Source organism: Eptatretus burgeri, chromosome 20 (genome assembly GCF_056783735.1).
Source record: "Eptatretus burgeri isolate ZD-2024b chromosome 20, Ebu_testis_v1, whole genome shotgun sequence".
Classification (NCBI taxonomy): Eukaryota; Metazoa; Chordata; class Myxini; order Myxiniformes; family Myxinidae; genus Eptatretus; species Eptatretus burgeri.
Genome location: NC_140980.1, coordinates 1027859 through 1044778, shown reverse-complemented (window position 1 = coordinate 1044778; position 16920 = coordinate 1027859). Strand labels below are relative to the sequence as shown.

The 16920-nt window shown below is 47.3% G+C and overlaps 1 protein-coding gene, 1 long non-coding RNA gene and 4 other non-coding genes across 7 annotated transcripts in view; all 6 read left to right on the top strand.

Annotated features, from left to right (window-relative positions):
- Positions 1–16920, top strand: part of LOC147008251 (uncharacterized) — a 298248-nt gene that overhangs the window by 174261 nt on the left and 107067 nt on the right. The gene's annotated exons all lie outside the window — the stretch shown is intronic.
- Positions 740–14457, top strand: LOC147008257 (uncharacterized). 2 transcript variants are annotated; one of them, XM_085865138.1, is made up of 3 exons: positions 740–4832; positions 4955–5037; positions 14199–14457. In XM_085865138.1, the coding sequence occupies exon 1, from the start codon at positions 2547–2549 to the stop codon at positions 4314–4316; it is 1770 nt and encodes a 589-aa protein (XP_085721264.1). In that variant the 5' UTR covers positions 740–2546; the 3' UTR covers positions 4317–4832; positions 4955–5037; positions 14199–14457. The 2 variants fall into 2 exon arrangements, with proteins under 2 accessions (XP_085721264.1, XP_085721266.1); XM_085865140.1 differs by lacking the exon at positions 14199–14457 and adding an exon at positions 12580–12743.
- TRNAV-CAC (transfer RNA valine (anticodon CAC)) lies at positions 12961–13033 on the top strand. The gene has a single exon. It is a non-coding gene; the product is annotated as a tRNA-Val (tRNA).
- Positions 13340–13412, top strand: TRNAV-AAC (transfer RNA valine (anticodon AAC)). Its single transcript has one exon. It is a non-coding gene; the product is annotated as a tRNA-Val (tRNA).
- TRNAV-CAC (transfer RNA valine (anticodon CAC)) lies at positions 16280–16352 on the top strand. Its single transcript has one exon. It is a non-coding gene; the product is annotated as a tRNA-Val (tRNA).
- TRNAV-AAC (transfer RNA valine (anticodon AAC)) lies at positions 16661–16733 on the top strand. Its single transcript has one exon. It is a non-coding gene; the product is annotated as a tRNA-Val (tRNA).

Below are 16920 nucleotides of genomic sequence, written 5' to 3'. Positions count from 1 at the left end.
AAGGGGCAGGCGGACACGTGCAAGTATGAAATGAAGTGCACCAAGGCGGGGTGCGATCAGGTCAACGACTTCACCGAAGAGATATTGCGCAACGTGGTTGCCCGTGGCATCGCGGACCAAGCAATACAACTTGACCTACTCGGTGAGAAGAACCAGGACATGCCATTAAAGGACATGATAGAGTATATCGAGGCCAAAGAGTCTGGAAAACGCTCGGCATCGCGCCTGCTTGACACTCAGAGCACGGACGCGATCAGTAGTTCGTATCGGCGGGGAAAGCGACAGGACGTCCGCGCCAGAGTAGGAGCCAGGCCGGAAAAACGGAAGGCCAAGCCCGAAGGAGTATGCATCTACTGCGGCGAGGTGGGCCACGGCAAAACGCCTCAATGGCGCGCCAGACGCGCCGAGTGCCCCGGATACGGTAAAAGTGCCGGAAGTGTGACCGCCAGAATCACCTCGACAAGGCGTGCCTGGGCGGCCGATCGGCAAGACCCCCATCTAAGGAGACCGACGGGATGTACGACGAGCAGACGGCAGCCTTCGTCGAGCTATGCACGGTCACCATGGCCAGCACAGAGGACGAAATGCGCACGCTTCCCCTCGCTCACCACCTGTACGATGATATGTGCGATAAGTGGATGAAACGCATATCCGACCCGCAGCCATACGTCAACCTCACTCTCACCAACAAGCGCGAGGATTACAAAGCGCTGGGCTTTAACCTCCTGAAACACACCCGCGCGGTAACCCTACCCGCTATGGCAGACACGGGGTGCCAGAGCTGCCTGATCGGCATTAAAGTCGTCCAACAAATGGGCCTGAGTACCGAGGACCTCATACCTGTATCCATGACCATGAAGGCCGCAAACAACAGAGGAATTCGTATCCTCGGAGCCGTGGTAGTCAGATTCGCCGGTAACAGTGACGACGCTCGGAGATTGGAGACGCGCCAAATCGCGTATGTGACGGACTCTTCAGACCGCATATTCCTCTCCCGCGCGGCCTGCATGGACCTGGGAATGATCTCGGACAGATTCCCGACACTCGGAGAGGTGAATCTGACGACCTCGGAATTGTGCGACTGCCCGCGACGCGCGGAGCCGCCGACCAAGCCGACCGCACTCCCCATGCCAGCGACCGAGGCCAACAGAGAGGCACTACAGTCACATTTACTCAGGATGTATGCTCAGAGCACATTCAACACGTGCCCACACCAGCCACTACCGAGAATGACCGGCCCGCCACTACGTCTTATGCTCAGTGAGAACGCGACACCGGTTGCCCATCACACTCCCATCTCCGTGGCCATACATTGGCAAGATGAGGTAAAAGCAGGCCTCGACCAGGACGTTCGGCTCGGCGTGTTGGAGGAAGTACCCGTCGGCACGCCGGTGATATGGTGTCACCGCATGGTAATTTGCGCGAAAAAGAATGGCAAGCCGCGACGCACCGTCGACTTTCAGGCCTTGAACAAGCATGCGTTCCGCTAGACCCACCACACCCAATCCCCGTTCCACCAGGCGAGACGCGTACCTAACGGGAAGCGCAAGACAGTATTCGACGCATGGAACGGTTACCATAGCGTCCGCCTACACGAGGACGACCGCCACAAGACGACCTTCATCACTCCATGGGGGCGCTACCGGTACCTATCTGCCCCACAAGGGTATATGGCATCGGGGGACGGTTACTCACGACGATACGATGAGATCGTCGCGGACATTGGTAACAAGACCAAGTGCGTAGATGACACGCTCCTATGGTCAGACACGATTGAGGGGAGCTACTTCCAGGCGGTCCAATGGCTGGATATATGCGGCCGGAATGGAATCATCCTCAACCCGGAGAAGTTTGTCTTCAGCGCACCCACGGTGGACTTCGCGGGCTTCACCATCACCATGACCGACGTGCGACCGTGCAGCCGCTACCTGGAAGCAATCCACGATTTCCCACAACCGCGTAACATCACCGACGTCAGATCGTGGTTCGGGCTTGTCAACCAGGTGGCATACGCCTTTAGTATGGCCGAACGAATGCAGCCATTCCGGAAGCTCCTGAAAAGTGGAGAACGCTTCCAGTGGTCCATGGAGTTAGAGGACATATTCCGCGAGTCGAAAGACGTGATCGTACAAGAAATCGAACACGGTGTCCGCATATTTGACAAAACTAAGCCAACATGCATCGCCACGGACTGGTCGAAGGAGGGAATCGGATTCTGATTGCTTCAAAAGCACTGCCGATGCGTGCCAGTTAGACCATTCTGCTGCACTGATGGATGGAAAATAACCCTGGTCGGCAGCAAATTTACACACGCGGCAGAATCCAGATACGCGCCCATAGAGGGCGAGGCTCTCGCAGTCGCGGACGCCTTGGACAAAGCGCGCTACTTCGTACTGGGCTGCGAGAACCTGATCGTTGCGGTAGACCACAAACCACTGCTGAAACTCCTTTCGGACAGAGCACTTGACGACATACCCAACCCCCGCCTCAGGAACCTCAAGGAGAAGACCCTGCGTTATCGCTTCCGCATCATACATATCCCGGGAATGAAGAACAAGGCGGCAGATGCCATGTCGCGCAGGCCAGTTGGCACCACGCGACCTCCACTCATGAACCTTCCAGATGACAATGCCACCATAGCGACCCACCTCCAACCAAGCACGCACACCGACGTCCTGTCCCTCCTACGCCAAACTGAGCCGGAGTATGACGACGACGTCGAGGACAACCTGGCATGGTGTGCCGCGGGCCTCGAATCATTGCGATCAGTAACATGGGATCGCGTCAGGGAAGCCACCAGCAGCGATGGCGATATGCACATATTGGAGGGAATGACAATGAACGGCATCCCCGACTCAAAAATCGAGATGCCAGAGACAATTCGCGACTATCACCAGTACCGCGAGAACATTACATCGACAGATGGAGTGATCCTATACAAGGACCGAGTAGTCATACCACCCTCATTCCGCAGCGATGTGCTGAGCGCCCTACACGCTGCCCACCAGGGCGTATCAATGATGACCGCCCGCGCAGAATCCTCTGTATTCTGGCCAGGCATGTCGGCCGACATCAGCGCCACTCGGAAAAACTGCGAACACTGCCACCGGATGGCACCATCACAGCCTGGAGCGCCACCAACTCCACCTATTCCGGTCGTTTACCCCTTTCAGGCAGTGTGCTCGGACTTCTTTGTACACAGGGGTGCACACTACCTTGTGACAGTGGACAGATACTCGAACTGGCCGATCATCTCAAAGTCGACGGGTGGCGCCGCCGGACTCATAAACCACTTACGTCGCGCCTTCGTGACGTACGGGACACCAGAAGAGCTCGCGTCGGATGGGGGACCGGAGTTCACCTCCACCGAGACCAGGATTTTCCTGCACAGATGGGGCGTACACCACCGCTTGTCATCGGTGGCCTTCCCTCACAGCAACTGTCGCGCGGAGATTGGAGTTAAGACAATGAAACGACTTATCACGGACAACACCAGCCCGCAGGGAGAACTTGACACTGACGCTGTGCAGAGAGCGATACTACAATATCGTAACACGCCTGACCCTGACACGAAGATCTCCCCGGCAATGTGTGTCTTCGGCCGCCCGATACGCGATTTCATCCCAATTATCCCCGGGAAGTACAGACCGCATGACACTTGGCATGAGACCCTGAAAGCGAGGGAGGAGGCCCTCCGCAAACGTCATATCCGCACAGCCGACACCTGGGCAGAACACACCAAACGCCTTCCGCCACTTGCTGTAGGGGACCAAGTCCGCGTACAGAACCAGACAGGATTCCACCCAAAAAAATGGGACAAGACAGGCAGTATTGTGGAGGTACGCCAACACGACCAATACGTGATCAAGATCGATGGCTCGGGCAGAGTCACACTTCGGAACAGGAAATTCCTGCGCAAGTTTAGCCCAGTTCGCAATGACCAGCTGCCACCCCGGTCTATCTATGATGATCCAGCAACCCGAATCACTGTACCTGCACCCGTTGTAACACCGCAACTGCCTGACCTCGACAGCGAACCCGTGACATCTGCGACGCCAAGGGGGCCCACGCCGGCACTGACGTCAGTATGCACACCCCGGCGCAAGACGACACCCGTTTTAGACACGCCAGCAGCACCAGGACGAGGCACACCGAGGCGCGCGATCCTTCAGACGCCACCATCGGCCCCTGAAACCCCGAGAGCCCCATCCCCACTGGGGCCCGATGTGACACCACCAGCACCAGCGATAGGTCAACGCCGATCCACCAGAGCGACCAGCGTGCCTGCCTGGCACAAGGACTACTCCATGGAATAGTCACACGATGGGCGATATAAACTTTTGTTCATTCATTAAACTTAATATTTTCTCAGCCTTTATCTATTAACATAATAAAGACTCGGAGGGAGATAGAGAACATTGTACTTTACGGTAATTCTACATATCGACGGTCCCCTGTGCCAGTGCGCATGCGCAGCCTGACCCGGAGCCAGGGATGTTGTGGGTGTTTCAACCTGTTCAATACTTGTTTGATTATTGTCGTTCCACGCTAATAAAGTGGTCGAACAAATTGAACTCTGTTCTTATTTAAGCACAACCCGATTTAGGACGGGAAGTGTGGCAAATCTAGATTTTCGTAGATCTAGAAAAGCATTGAAGGAGGAAAACATACGATGATAAGATTAAAGTCGGTTTTTGAGTGAAAAAACGTGAAAACCTGATGACGTCATCTAAACGGAGCACCAACCGCCATTTCTGGACGTTGGGGGCGGAGTCAACGGTGACGGACTTGTGAGCACGTGTTCCTGGTCATGGACTTCGCTGGAAAAGATGGTCAGTGTTTATACAGGACTCAAAACGTGCAGGTCTTTGTTCCCTTTACCTGTACTATCCAGGTCTTTGTTCCCTTTCCTGTACTCTGCAGGTCGTTATTAACTTTTACCTGTACTCTCCAGGTCGTTGATCAACACCTCGGTTTCTCGTGTCGATCCACAACAATGAACCGAAATGGAGGACGGTGGCGACGCCGTTCGTTACGGTAAGTACTGGGGTTTGTTCAGGGTGGGAAATCTAAATATCGGACCAGTACCAGTCAAGCACCCGTCGCTTCGCTGACGTATTTAATCAAATGACGTCATGTTGTTCTTCATGAACATTCTGCTCCATTCTCTCCATCATTAACCCGAGGTCATGTTTCCTCTGCTAGGAAGTTCGCTCACATCATCCTCATCCATCCTCGCTGATGATATTTATATTCGAGCAAATACAACCCGTCGGTTTGCTGAGGGAGATATTAAGGGGGGGAGTAAGAGGAGGGAGAGAGGATAGAGGGGAGAAGAGGAGGGGTTGTATAGAGAGGAGGGAGGGGGAAGAAGAGGAGTGAGGGGGTCGAGATAGGAGGCAGGGGGAAGAAGAGGAGGGATGGGGGAGAAGGAGGGAGAGAGAGAGAGAGGAGGTGGGAAGGGAGAGAAGAGGGACTGGAGCAAGAGAGGACAGAGGGGAGGAGAGAGAGAGGAGGGAGGGGTGGGGGTGGGCTAGGGAATCGGAGAACAAGGAAGAGTGAGGAATGGGGGTGGGGGGAGTTAAACACTCCAGTAGAAGGGTGTGTGAGGAGAGGGGTGGGAGTCCACAACCATATCTTGGATATGTGTGAATCAATTTTGTTCAACCTTTGCACAAAGACAACACACCATGGTACACATATGCCCCTCATTTTGTTTTGCGACGCGATCAAAGATGTCTGACGAGCGGCCATTTTAGTTGTAAAACCCCCATTTTGAACACGTCCTCAAACCTCTCTCGGACGTGCATTTACTGATGTCGATCAAACCTGGCACACAGAGAATGAATGATGGTTTACATTTCCACATCGTTTTTTGCGAGATCAGATCCAAGATGGCCGACTGGCAGCCATTTTGTTACTTCAATGTGCCCCCAACAATTTCTCAGCCCTGCACGGTCTGATTCCATTCAAACTTGGCAACAGCACAGTACATGATGGCAAACTGTCGAAACCTGTCGCTGTCGAAACCAGGGCATTTAAGATCATTAGCATCTCCCGCAATGAAGCTGAGTCTTTGGGCCTCTCACTCAATCACCGCAGGTTGGTCGGTGGTCTTTCTGTCTTCTACCGACTCCTCTCCAGCCTTGCTCCCCCTGCTCTCTCTGCGATTTGTCCCCACCACATTTCCACAGGGCGCTCAAGGTCCGCCAACAACCCCCTTCAGGTAAAACTACCAAAATCACAAATCACTGCTCATCTTCACTCTTTCATTCCTCTTTTTTTCCGCCTTTGGAATAAACTTCCTCACTCTATTCTTTCCCATTCTTCCCTCCAGGCTTTCAAAACAGATGTTCACCACCACCTCTTATCTTCCCCCATCCAAATCCTCGATCTTTTCTACCCCAGATAATCCACCCAAGCCCACTTCCTTCAATTCCCCTGCTTTCCTTCCTGAAAGTCCCTGTAATGTCCATCTTCTCTTCGCCATGTTCCCCGTCCATCCCTCTCCCTTCCACAGTTCACCTAATGTGTCTGTTCCCCACTGTTTTGTCCCTTCCACTCCCGCCCCTCTTGTCTCATGCCTCCTTGCTGTGAGTTGTGTGTTCGCTCTCATACGAGCCTCGACCAAGGTATACAAAAAAAAAAACGTGGTCCTCGTTTTATTTTTCAATCTGATGAAAGATGGTCGACTGGAGGTCATTTTACCTAAAAAAAAGACCCTGGATCGAACGTTCTTAACCATTTCTCAGACAAAAAAGGAAATGAAATCGATGAAAGAATAAAGAATGGGAATAAGACTTACTGAGAAGCCCGAGCACATGCGGGGTGTCGTGGGACCACTCGTCCCGACGGACAACCGGACGTTGTCCCAAGAATCCCGAGTGGTTTAAAAGCCAGGATTTCATCGAGTTACTTTTCGACGAGCCCGTCTTCCAGACCAGGGTCTCGATCTTGCAGATGTACCACCCTGGACATGTGGTTCAGATTCTGGCCAGGTCATGGGATGAAGGTGAAGACTCTGATGTGGACAGGTACCAATAACCCTTTTTGTTTAAATCTCCAACGAGTCTAAAAGTCTTTATGCTCGCGAGTCCAAAAAGAACGAAATGACCAATTATCGTTTGCTTTGGGAATATGTTGAGCCTCTGACCGGTCTTACATGATGAAAACAGGGTTTCAATAACATCTTTGTTGCATAAATGGACTCGTTACCTGGTTTTTATAATATTTGAGCTGCAGGTAGTAGACAAAATATTGGAAACTCCTTGGTAAATCAGTGTATATTGAAAGCACGAACTTCCACACAGGTGTGGCCGATGTGTTATTGAAGCAAATGACATCCCATCACGCTTAGGGTCATGTGTAAAATGCTGCACAGGCCTGGTTGCCCACAATAATGGTTGTCATGGCTGCAAGAGGAACAAGTCTGAAGACGACGATGGTTCACGAGCGGTATTTGACGATGTAGATTGTTTCAGAAGTCAAGGATGAGACAATGTGATAATGTTTGACCAAGTTATAAAAATGATCAACATGATGTGGTACGAGTGAGTGACAGGTTATTTGCTGCAAAATGTCGAAAACCCGGTTTCGTTCAACAACTTTCAAAATTTGACCTTTTCATAACCTTTAAAGGTCACAAAACAATGTTGTGGACATTAAAATAAGGAAACAGGATACGTGCTATAGCTTCTTGGAGTTAGTTCGTCGAAGAAGGTCGAAAACACGGTTTGATTCCCACAACTTTGAAAATTTGACCTTTGTGAACTTTAAAGGTCAAAGGTCAAGGATTAAGACCTTTGGTGCAAAACTTCCTCTGGAACATTAAAGGAACAATATAACGTCATGTAGGCTATATGGCATTTCGCACTCCTCGGATTATCCATACTTTGATGAAATCAGCGTAAAAACAAACTTGAAGGGGGCGCCACGGGAAAGGTGTTCGAGATAGAGAAAAATGGTTTCAAGACTTTAGGTGGGGAATGACCTCAAGATTATGCATAAAAAATATTGTCATCCTCGCTCTCAAAGTTTGGGCGGTCGTATGATTTTTATGTCAAAATTCGAAATTTTCTAAGTTTGTGACCTTGTGACCTTGACCTTGGGACGAAAATGAAAAATCGAGCTCCATGGGGCTATGCAGGTGCCATTGGGCTAACCAAATACCGAAACCCCTGCCAGATTCGACAAACCCCCTTGGAGAAGATGCAAATTGAAATTGGCTACCCACTAAAAACTCAATTCGCAATTTTCTAAGTTCGTGACCTTGTGGCCTTGACCTTGGGACGAAAATGAAAAATCGAGCTCTGTGGGCCTATGCAGGTACCATTGGGCTAACCAAATACCGAAACCACTGCCAGATTCGACAAACCCCTCGGAGAAGACAAATTTTTATGTCAAAATTCGCAATTTTCTAAGTTCGTGACCTTGTGGCCTTGACCTTGGGACAAAAATGAAAAATCGAGCTTCGTGAAGCGATGCAGGTGCCATTGGGCTAACCAAATACTGAAACCCCTATCAGATTAGACAAACCCCCTTGGAGAAGATGCAAATTGAAATCGGCAACCCCCTAAAAACACGTGTTTTGGGCGTGGCTCCGCCTATAATGGGCGCACCACGCCCATTCTCAGGAAAACACAACGAGATCTTGATATAAACCTCCCACCCAAATTTTATCAGGATCGGATCAAAACCCATGGAGCTATGCTCGGGACAGACAGACAAACAGACAGACAGACAGACATACAGACAGACAGACAGACATACAGACAGACATACAGACAGACAGACAGACAGACACACAACAATAACGAATATAGTGGTCACTTATTTTTTTCGTGAAAATATTTTTTTGTGAACCAAAAACCTCAGTGATGAGTTTTGTTCCCCCTTTTAGCAGCTTCTTGGCCTTGTGTTTGTTCTCCATGCTTTATTTTTCCCCCAATCTCATCTGTTGGCTGCTCTTGGAGCACCCTAAGTCTGGACATTTCCATCTGTCTGTCTGTCCGCGAAACTTTGGTCAAGCCTCGGGGCTAAACCACTCAACCGATTCCAATTAAATTTTGTAGGTAGGACCAATATTTCTGGGAATCGTGTGCTTTCGAATATGGGACCCCGGGCCCCAGCAACGGCCCTTAAAAGTGGTCAAAAAAATCGAAAAAGAAAATTGAAAAATCGAAGCTTAGAGTTCTGTGCGTAATCTATCTAGCTCCCTTCATGCCAATTTGCAGCCCAAACAAAAAATATTTGTAGGAGGAGATAGGTTTTGGGCGAGTACATGTCGAACATTTCAGAAACGGTAAATTGCGAATATCTCTAAGAGAAAGAGTCTGATTTTGATGAAACTTGGGTGAAATGTGTACAATGTGGCTGGCATGTACACAAAAATGAATGGTTGCTTTGCACACCTCCGTTGCTTAGCAACAGCGAAAATACTTTATCGTACATCGTACACTTATTGTGGACTGTACAAAAAAATCAATATAATAACTGCGTTTGATTCAAGTTTGAGAAAGCAGGACCTGTTCCACCAAGTGAGGTATTTGGGTGGACGGTATTATTGGGTCTGCTGGAGATCAAAGCTGAGGATATTGTTACGTTTGAGGGGGGGTATGCATTCAAAGGGTAATTAGGATGTTTAATTAGGTATGCCATGCTGTTCGAGTCTACCAGGATCTCGATGTAATAAGTAACAATTCAGTGGTGATAAGTTGTCTAGTAAATGTCCATTTCTTCAAGGGGGAAATGATAATTGTCACGTAATTAGATAGGGAAACGGGATAGGGTAAGTGTGTCTGCGTAAACCCCTTTTAGTATTCCCTGGAGGCTTGCCGTGATGCCACAGGACAGTGCTGCGGATGGCTCCGCCCCGTGATCACGATTGGCGGAAGGCGACGGCGGAGGGCCAATAAATGGCTCGATTGGAAGTGACGAGGACTCGAGGATAAAAAGGCTGTGTTCGGGGAAAAGGCGAAGAGGAAGAAGATCGGTAAAGAGAAACCGTTTTGGTGGAGGCTGTTGTGCGGGGAGCGTGCTGTTTGTTGGGCTGATTCGATCCTGGATTTGATCGTGTCTCGTGGCCTTGCTGTGCCTCGTGCCTCACCTTGGTTGGCTCTGGGGTTCTGCTGGCTCGGAGCACGGGGTCGAACGGCGGGCGGACCTGCCTCCCTCTCCTGCTCGCAACTTGGCGCCAGAACTGGTTCCCTGGCGGCTGTGAGCGGACTTGGGCCAAGACCAGGAGGTCGACAGCACCACGGTGTCTCCTGCCCCTGAAGAGCGCAAGGCCAGCTCGTCCGACGCCAATCCAGGGACTGTTGCGTCTACACCACCGGCCAACCTGACCACCAGGACCAGCTACGTGTTGTGTGTGTGTGTGTGTGTGTGTGTGTGTGTGTGTGTGTGTGTGTGTGTGTGTGTGTGTGTGTGTGTGTGTGTGTGTGTGTGTACCTGGCGCCTTCGAGGGTTTGAGATTTGTATATCCATTGGAATTGTTTGTGTTTTCCCCACGCCCGAACCCACACCACCATCCCGTCGAATCGCCCCGGATCCCTCCTCTTGCCGAGTCTTATTATTTCTGGTTGGAGAAATAAACACTATTAACTCAGTGAAAAGCGACTCGTGCCACCTTCCTCGTCCCGTTTGCGGGAGAGCGATTAAAACCGCCATCTTTGGGTCATAAGAAAATAAACCGCCTCCATCGTTTCGGCTCATTCTACGTTGGCGGGACTGTTCAAGTCCCGTGAACGTCACAATATGTTTCTTCAAAATAATTGAAATAATCCAAGTGATGATGTGTTTATTTCAGATAATTTAAATTATTTAAGTGATGATATGTTTTTTCAAAATAATTGAAATAATCCAAGTGATGATGTGTTTATTTAAGACAATTGAAATAATTCAAGTGATGATGTGTTTATTTAAGATAATTTAAATAATTCAAGTGATGATGTGTTTATTTACGATAATTTAAATGATTCAAGTGGTGATGTGTTTATTCAAGAAAATTTAAATAATTCAAGTGATCATGTGTCTATTTACAAGAATTTAAATAATTCAAGTAATGATGTGTTTATTTAAGATTATTTAAATAATTCAAGTGATGATGTGTTTGTTTAAGATAATTTAAATAATTCAAGTGATGATGTGTTTATTTTAGATAATTTAAATAATTCAAGTGATGATGTGTTTATTGAAGAGAATTTAAATAATTCAAGTGATGATGTGTTTATTTTGGATAATTTAAATAATTCAAGTGATGATGTGTTTATTTTAGATAATTTAAATAATTCAAGTGATGATGTGTTTGTTTAAGATAATTTAAATAATTCAAGTGATGATGTGTTTATTTTAGATAATTTAAATAATTCAAGTGATGATGTGTTTATTGAAGAGAATTCAAATAATTCAAGTGATGATGTGTTTATTTAAGATAATTTAAATAATGCAACTGATGATGTGTTTATCTATCTATAATTCCAGCAATCTCTATGTGTGTTTCTGTCTGTCTGTCTGCGACCGCCGTTTCTCGACGACCGCCAGTCCGATCTGATTGAAACTTGCCAGGAATATTGCAGGGGCCGTGCGGATGTGCCTTTTCCAGGTTTGATATTAATCGGACAAGCGGTTCCCAAGTTACGGACATTTATTTGTCAACCAATGACAAGACACGGTGCTATGACATCACGAATGACGTCACAATTAATGTTTATTTTGCTATTTTTTTGTTTTTGCACGATTGAGGTCACAATTCTTCTTCTTCGTTTGGTATGACGTCACAATCGACTCTGGGGACCTGAGTATGTGCGTTTTCAAGGTTTGATATTAATCCGACAAGCTGTTCCCAAGTTACGGCCATTTATCTGTCAACCAATGACAAGACACGGTGCGACGATGTCACGAATGGCGTCACAATTAATGTTTGTTTATTTATTGTTATTATTCTTTTTGCACGATTGACATCACATTTCTTCTTCTTCTTCGTTTGGTATGACATCACAATAGATGCTGGGGACCTGACAATGTGACTTTTCAAGGATTTGATGTCGTTCTTATCCGTTTCAGCTGTTTCCCAAGTGTTTCCCAAGGTTTGAAAAGTGTCTTTCCCAAGGTTTGAATTAATTGTTCAAATTATTAATTAATCCCAAGGTTTGAATTTTCCCAAGGAAAAGAGCTGTTTCCCAAGGGTCTGAAAGCTGTTTTTCCCCAAGGTTTAAATTAATTGTTGTGCTTGGTAGACATTTGTGAATACATGTACAGAGAGAGGGGCGAGATAGGTGGGCAAGAGAGGGGAGGGACAGTGGGGGGTGAGAGAGAGGGGCGTCACAATTCAAGAGAGGTGGAGAGAGGAGGGGGAGAGAGGGCAACGGGAGAGAGGAGGTGAGAGTGGGGGCGAGAGAGAAGGGCGAGAGAGAAGGGCGAGAGAGGAGGGGGGGAGAGGAGGGGCAAGACTAGGGGGGTGAGAGGGGGCAAGAGAGGGGGCGAGAGAGGGAGGAGATAGAGAGAGGAGGCGTCACAATTCTCCTTCTTCGTTTGATATGATGTCACAATTGACGCTGGGGACCTGCGTATGTTTCCCAGGTGTTTCCCAAGTTATGGACATTTATGATACGGTTGGTCCGATCTCATTGAAACAATTCCCCAATCCAGTCGTCGTTTTCGAGAGCGAAGGAACGAAGCTGCACATACTGGCACGCACCTTCGGGCACGCACCTACGGACACGCACCTACTGGAGACAGGGGTGAGAGAGGAGGTGGGAGAGTGGGGGGGAGACAGGGGTTGTGGGGGGCCGTAGTCAAATTAGAGGGGGCGTAGTGTAATTCAAGTGATGATAAACGCATCATCACTTGAATTATAAAAATTATCTTAAATAAACACATCATCACTTGAATTGTTCAAATTATCTTAAATAAACACCCTTCCGTGTTGTCTCCCTTCCCTCGGGTTGTTGGTGTGTCCCAGTTTCCGTAGTGAAGTGGTAATCACGTTTGCTTCACACGCGAAAGGTCCTCGGTTCGAACCCGGGCGGAAACATGTTATTTTTACTTTTCACGGTTTCATTTTTTGTTTCACAAAAAGTATCATTCAAAACTCATTTTACGTTATCCAAAGCTCAAGTTTGTGTTTGTGCTCGAAATTCAATATAATGTGGATGTTTTTCAACGAAGTAAGTGACGTCACGAACAGTTCGACACGACATGAGGAATGGAGAACACTTGTTCTGAACACCAGATTCATTCGCTTTTCTGTTTCGTTCTTCATCAATCATCCAAAATGATGTGTTGTCACCAGTGAGAGATTATTTATTAAATAACATGATGGAATTAGTGACTCACACAGGTTTCCGTGGTGTAGTGGTTATCACGCTCGCCTAACACGTGAAAAGTCCCTGGTTCGAAACCGGGCGGAAACAACATTTTAATATTTCTGAGATTTTTTTCTCGACCCCTTCATTGTTGTTTCCCCAAGCACGTGGAGTGAAAACACCACTTTCAAAGCTTTTGTCCGCAGCCTGATTGAGCACTGCTCTCCCCTGTGGGATGGCGCTCCTGCCTCTCACCTTTCTCAGCTTCACGCAATGGAAACCAAGGAATTTAGGATGCAATCAGGCTGATTCTTTGGGCCTCTCACTCTCTCACCGCAGGTTGGTCAGTGCTCTTTCTGTCTTCTACCGTCTCTTCTTCAGTCCCCCCCCTCTGCTCTCTCTGCGATTTGTCCTCACCATATTTCTGCAGGGTACTCAAGGTCCACCAACAACCCCCTTCTGGTAAAACGAGAAAAATCACGAATCAGTGCTCACCTTCACTTTTTCATTCCTCTTTTTCCCCACCTTTGGAATAAACTCCCTCACTCTCTTCAATCCCATTCTTCCCTCCAGGTCTTCAAACCAGCTGTTCACCACCATGTCTTATCAAAATCCTCAATCTTTTCTTCCTCCGTCAATCCACCCCAAACCCACCTCCTTCAAATTCCCAGCTTTCCTTCCTGAAAGTTCATGTTCTGTCCAGTGAAGTTTACCAGTGAGAGATTATTAATTAAAGAACATGATGGGGTTGGTGAGTCAGAGAAGTTTCCATAGTATAATGGTTATCACATTCACTTTACAAACCAAAGGTTCCTGTTTCAAAACTGGATAGAAACAATGTTTTAATATTCCCTGAGATTTTTTTTCTCGACCCTTCGCTGTTGTTCCCCAAAGCACGTGAAGTGAAAAGTGGAGGTGAACACCCAACTTTCGAAATGACGTCACGATACGACTGGAGATGTTTTGCACATGAGGTGTGTATGTGTGTGTGTGTGTGTGTGTGTGTGTGTGTGTGTGTGTGTGTGTGTGTGTGTGTGTGTGTGTGTGTGTGTGTGTGTGTGTGTGTGTTTGCAGTTATTCGGTTCAGCTCATTCGGCACTTTTGATGTCCCCTCACGCGGGCGAAATCGGTGATTAAAATCGTCTTTTCACACTTAATTTTCATCATTGAAAGAAAGACTTCAAGATAATTTAAATAATTCAAGTGATGATGTGTTTATTTTGGATAATTTAAATAATTCAAGTGATGATGTGTTTATTTTAGATAATTTAAATAATTCAAGTGATGATGTGTTTGTTTAAGATAATTTAAATAATTCAAGTGATGATGTGTTTATTTTAGATAATTTAAATAATTCAAGTGATGATGTGTTTATTGAAGAGAATTCAAATAATTCAAGTGATGATGTGTTTATTTAAGATAATTTAAATAATGCAACTGATGATGTGTTTATCTATCTATAATTCCAGCAATCTCTATGTGTGTTTCTGTCTGTCTGTCTGCGACCGCCGTTTCTCGACGACCGCCAGTCCGATCTGATTGAAACTTGCCAGGAATATTGCAGGGGGCCGTGCGGATGTGCCTTTTCCAGGTTTGATATTAATCGGACAAGCGGTTCCCAAGTTACGGACATTTATTTGTCAACCAATGACAAGACACGGTGCTATGACATCACGAATGACGTCACAATTAATGTTTATTTTGCTATTTTTTTGTTTTTTTTGCACGATTGAGGTCACAATTCTTCTTCTTCGTTTGGTATGACGTCACAATCGACTCTGGGGACCTGAGTATGTGCGTTTTCAAGGTTTGATATTAATCCGACAAGCTGTTCCCAAGTTACGGCCATTTATCTGTCAACCAATGACAAGACACGGTGCGACGATGTCACGAATGGCGTCACAATTAATGTTTGTTTATTTATTGTTATTATTCTTTTTGCACGATTGACATCACATTTCTTCTTCTTCTTCGTTTGGTATGACATCACAATAGATGCTGGGGACCTGACAATGTGACTTTTCAAGGATTTGATGTCGTTCTTATCCGTTTCAGCTGTTTCCCAAGTGTTTCCCAAGGTTTGAAAAGTGTCTTTCCCAAGGTTTGAATTAATTGTTCAAATTATTAATTAATCCCAAGGTTTGAATTTTCCCAAGGAAAAGAGCTGTTTCCCAAGGGTCTGAAAGCTGTTTTTCCCCAAGGTTTAAATTAATTGTTGTGCTTGGTAGACATTTGTGAATACATGTACAGAGAGAGGGGCGAGAGAGGAGGGGGGAGAGGGGGCGAGATAGGTGGGCAAGAGAGGGGAGGGACAGTGGGGGGTGAGAGAGAGGGGCGTCACAATTCAAGAGAGGTGGAGAGAGGAGGGGGAGAGAGGGCAACGGGAGAGAGGAGGTGAGAGTGGGGGCGAGAGAGAAGGGCGAGAGAGAAGGGCGAGAGAGGAGGGGGAGAGGAGGGGCAAGACTAGGGGGGAGAGAGGGGGGCAAGAGAGGGGGGCTAGAGAGGGGAGGCGATAGAGAGAGGAGGCGTCACAATTCTCCTTCTTCGTTTGATATGATGTCACAATTGACGCTGGGGACCTGCGTATGTTTCCCAGGTGTTTCCCAAGTTATGGACATTTATGATACGGTTGGTCCGATCTCATTGAAACAATTCCCCAATCCAGTCGTCGTTTTCGAGAGCGAAGGAACGAAGCTGCACATACTGGCACGCACCTTCGGGCACGCACCTACGGACACGCACCTACTGGAGACGGGTGAGAGAGGAGGTGGGAGAGTGGGGGCGAGACAGGGGGTTTGTGGGGGCGTAGTCAAATTAGAGGGGGCGTAGTGTAATTCAAGTGATGATAAACGCATCATCACTTGAATTATAAAAATTATCTTAAATAAACACATCATCACTTGAATTGTTCAAATTATCTTAAATAAACACCCTTCCGTGTTGTCTCCCTTCCCTCGGGTTGTTGGTGTGTCCCAGTTTCCGTAGTGAAGTGGTAATCACGTTTGCTTCACACGCGAAAGGTCCTCGGTTCGAACCCGGGCGGAAACATGTTATTTTTACTTTTCACGGTTTCATTTTTTTGTTTCACAAAAAGTATCATTCAAAACTCATTTTACGTTATCCAAAGCTCAAGTTTGTGTTTGTGCTCGAAATTCAATATAATGTGGATGTTTTTTCAACGAAGTAAGTGACGTCACGAACAGTTCGACACGACATGAGGAATGGAGAACACTTGTTCTGAACACCAGATTCATTCGCTTTTCTGTTTCGTTCTTCATCAATCATCCAAAATGATGTGTTGTCACCAGTGAGAGATTATTTATTAAATAACATGATGGAATTAGTGACTCACACAGGTTTCCGTGGTGTAGTGGTTATCACGCTCGCCTAACACGTGAAAAGTCCCTGGTTCGAAACCGGGCGGAAACAACATTTTAATATTTCTGAGATTTTTTTCTCGACCCCTTCATTGTTGTTTCCCCAAGCACGTGGAGTGAAAACACCACTTTCAAAGCTTTTGTCCGCAGCCTGATTGAGCACTGCTCTCCCCTGTGGGATGGCGCTCCTGCCTCTCACCTTTCTCAGCTTCACGCAATGGAAACCAAGGAATTTAGGA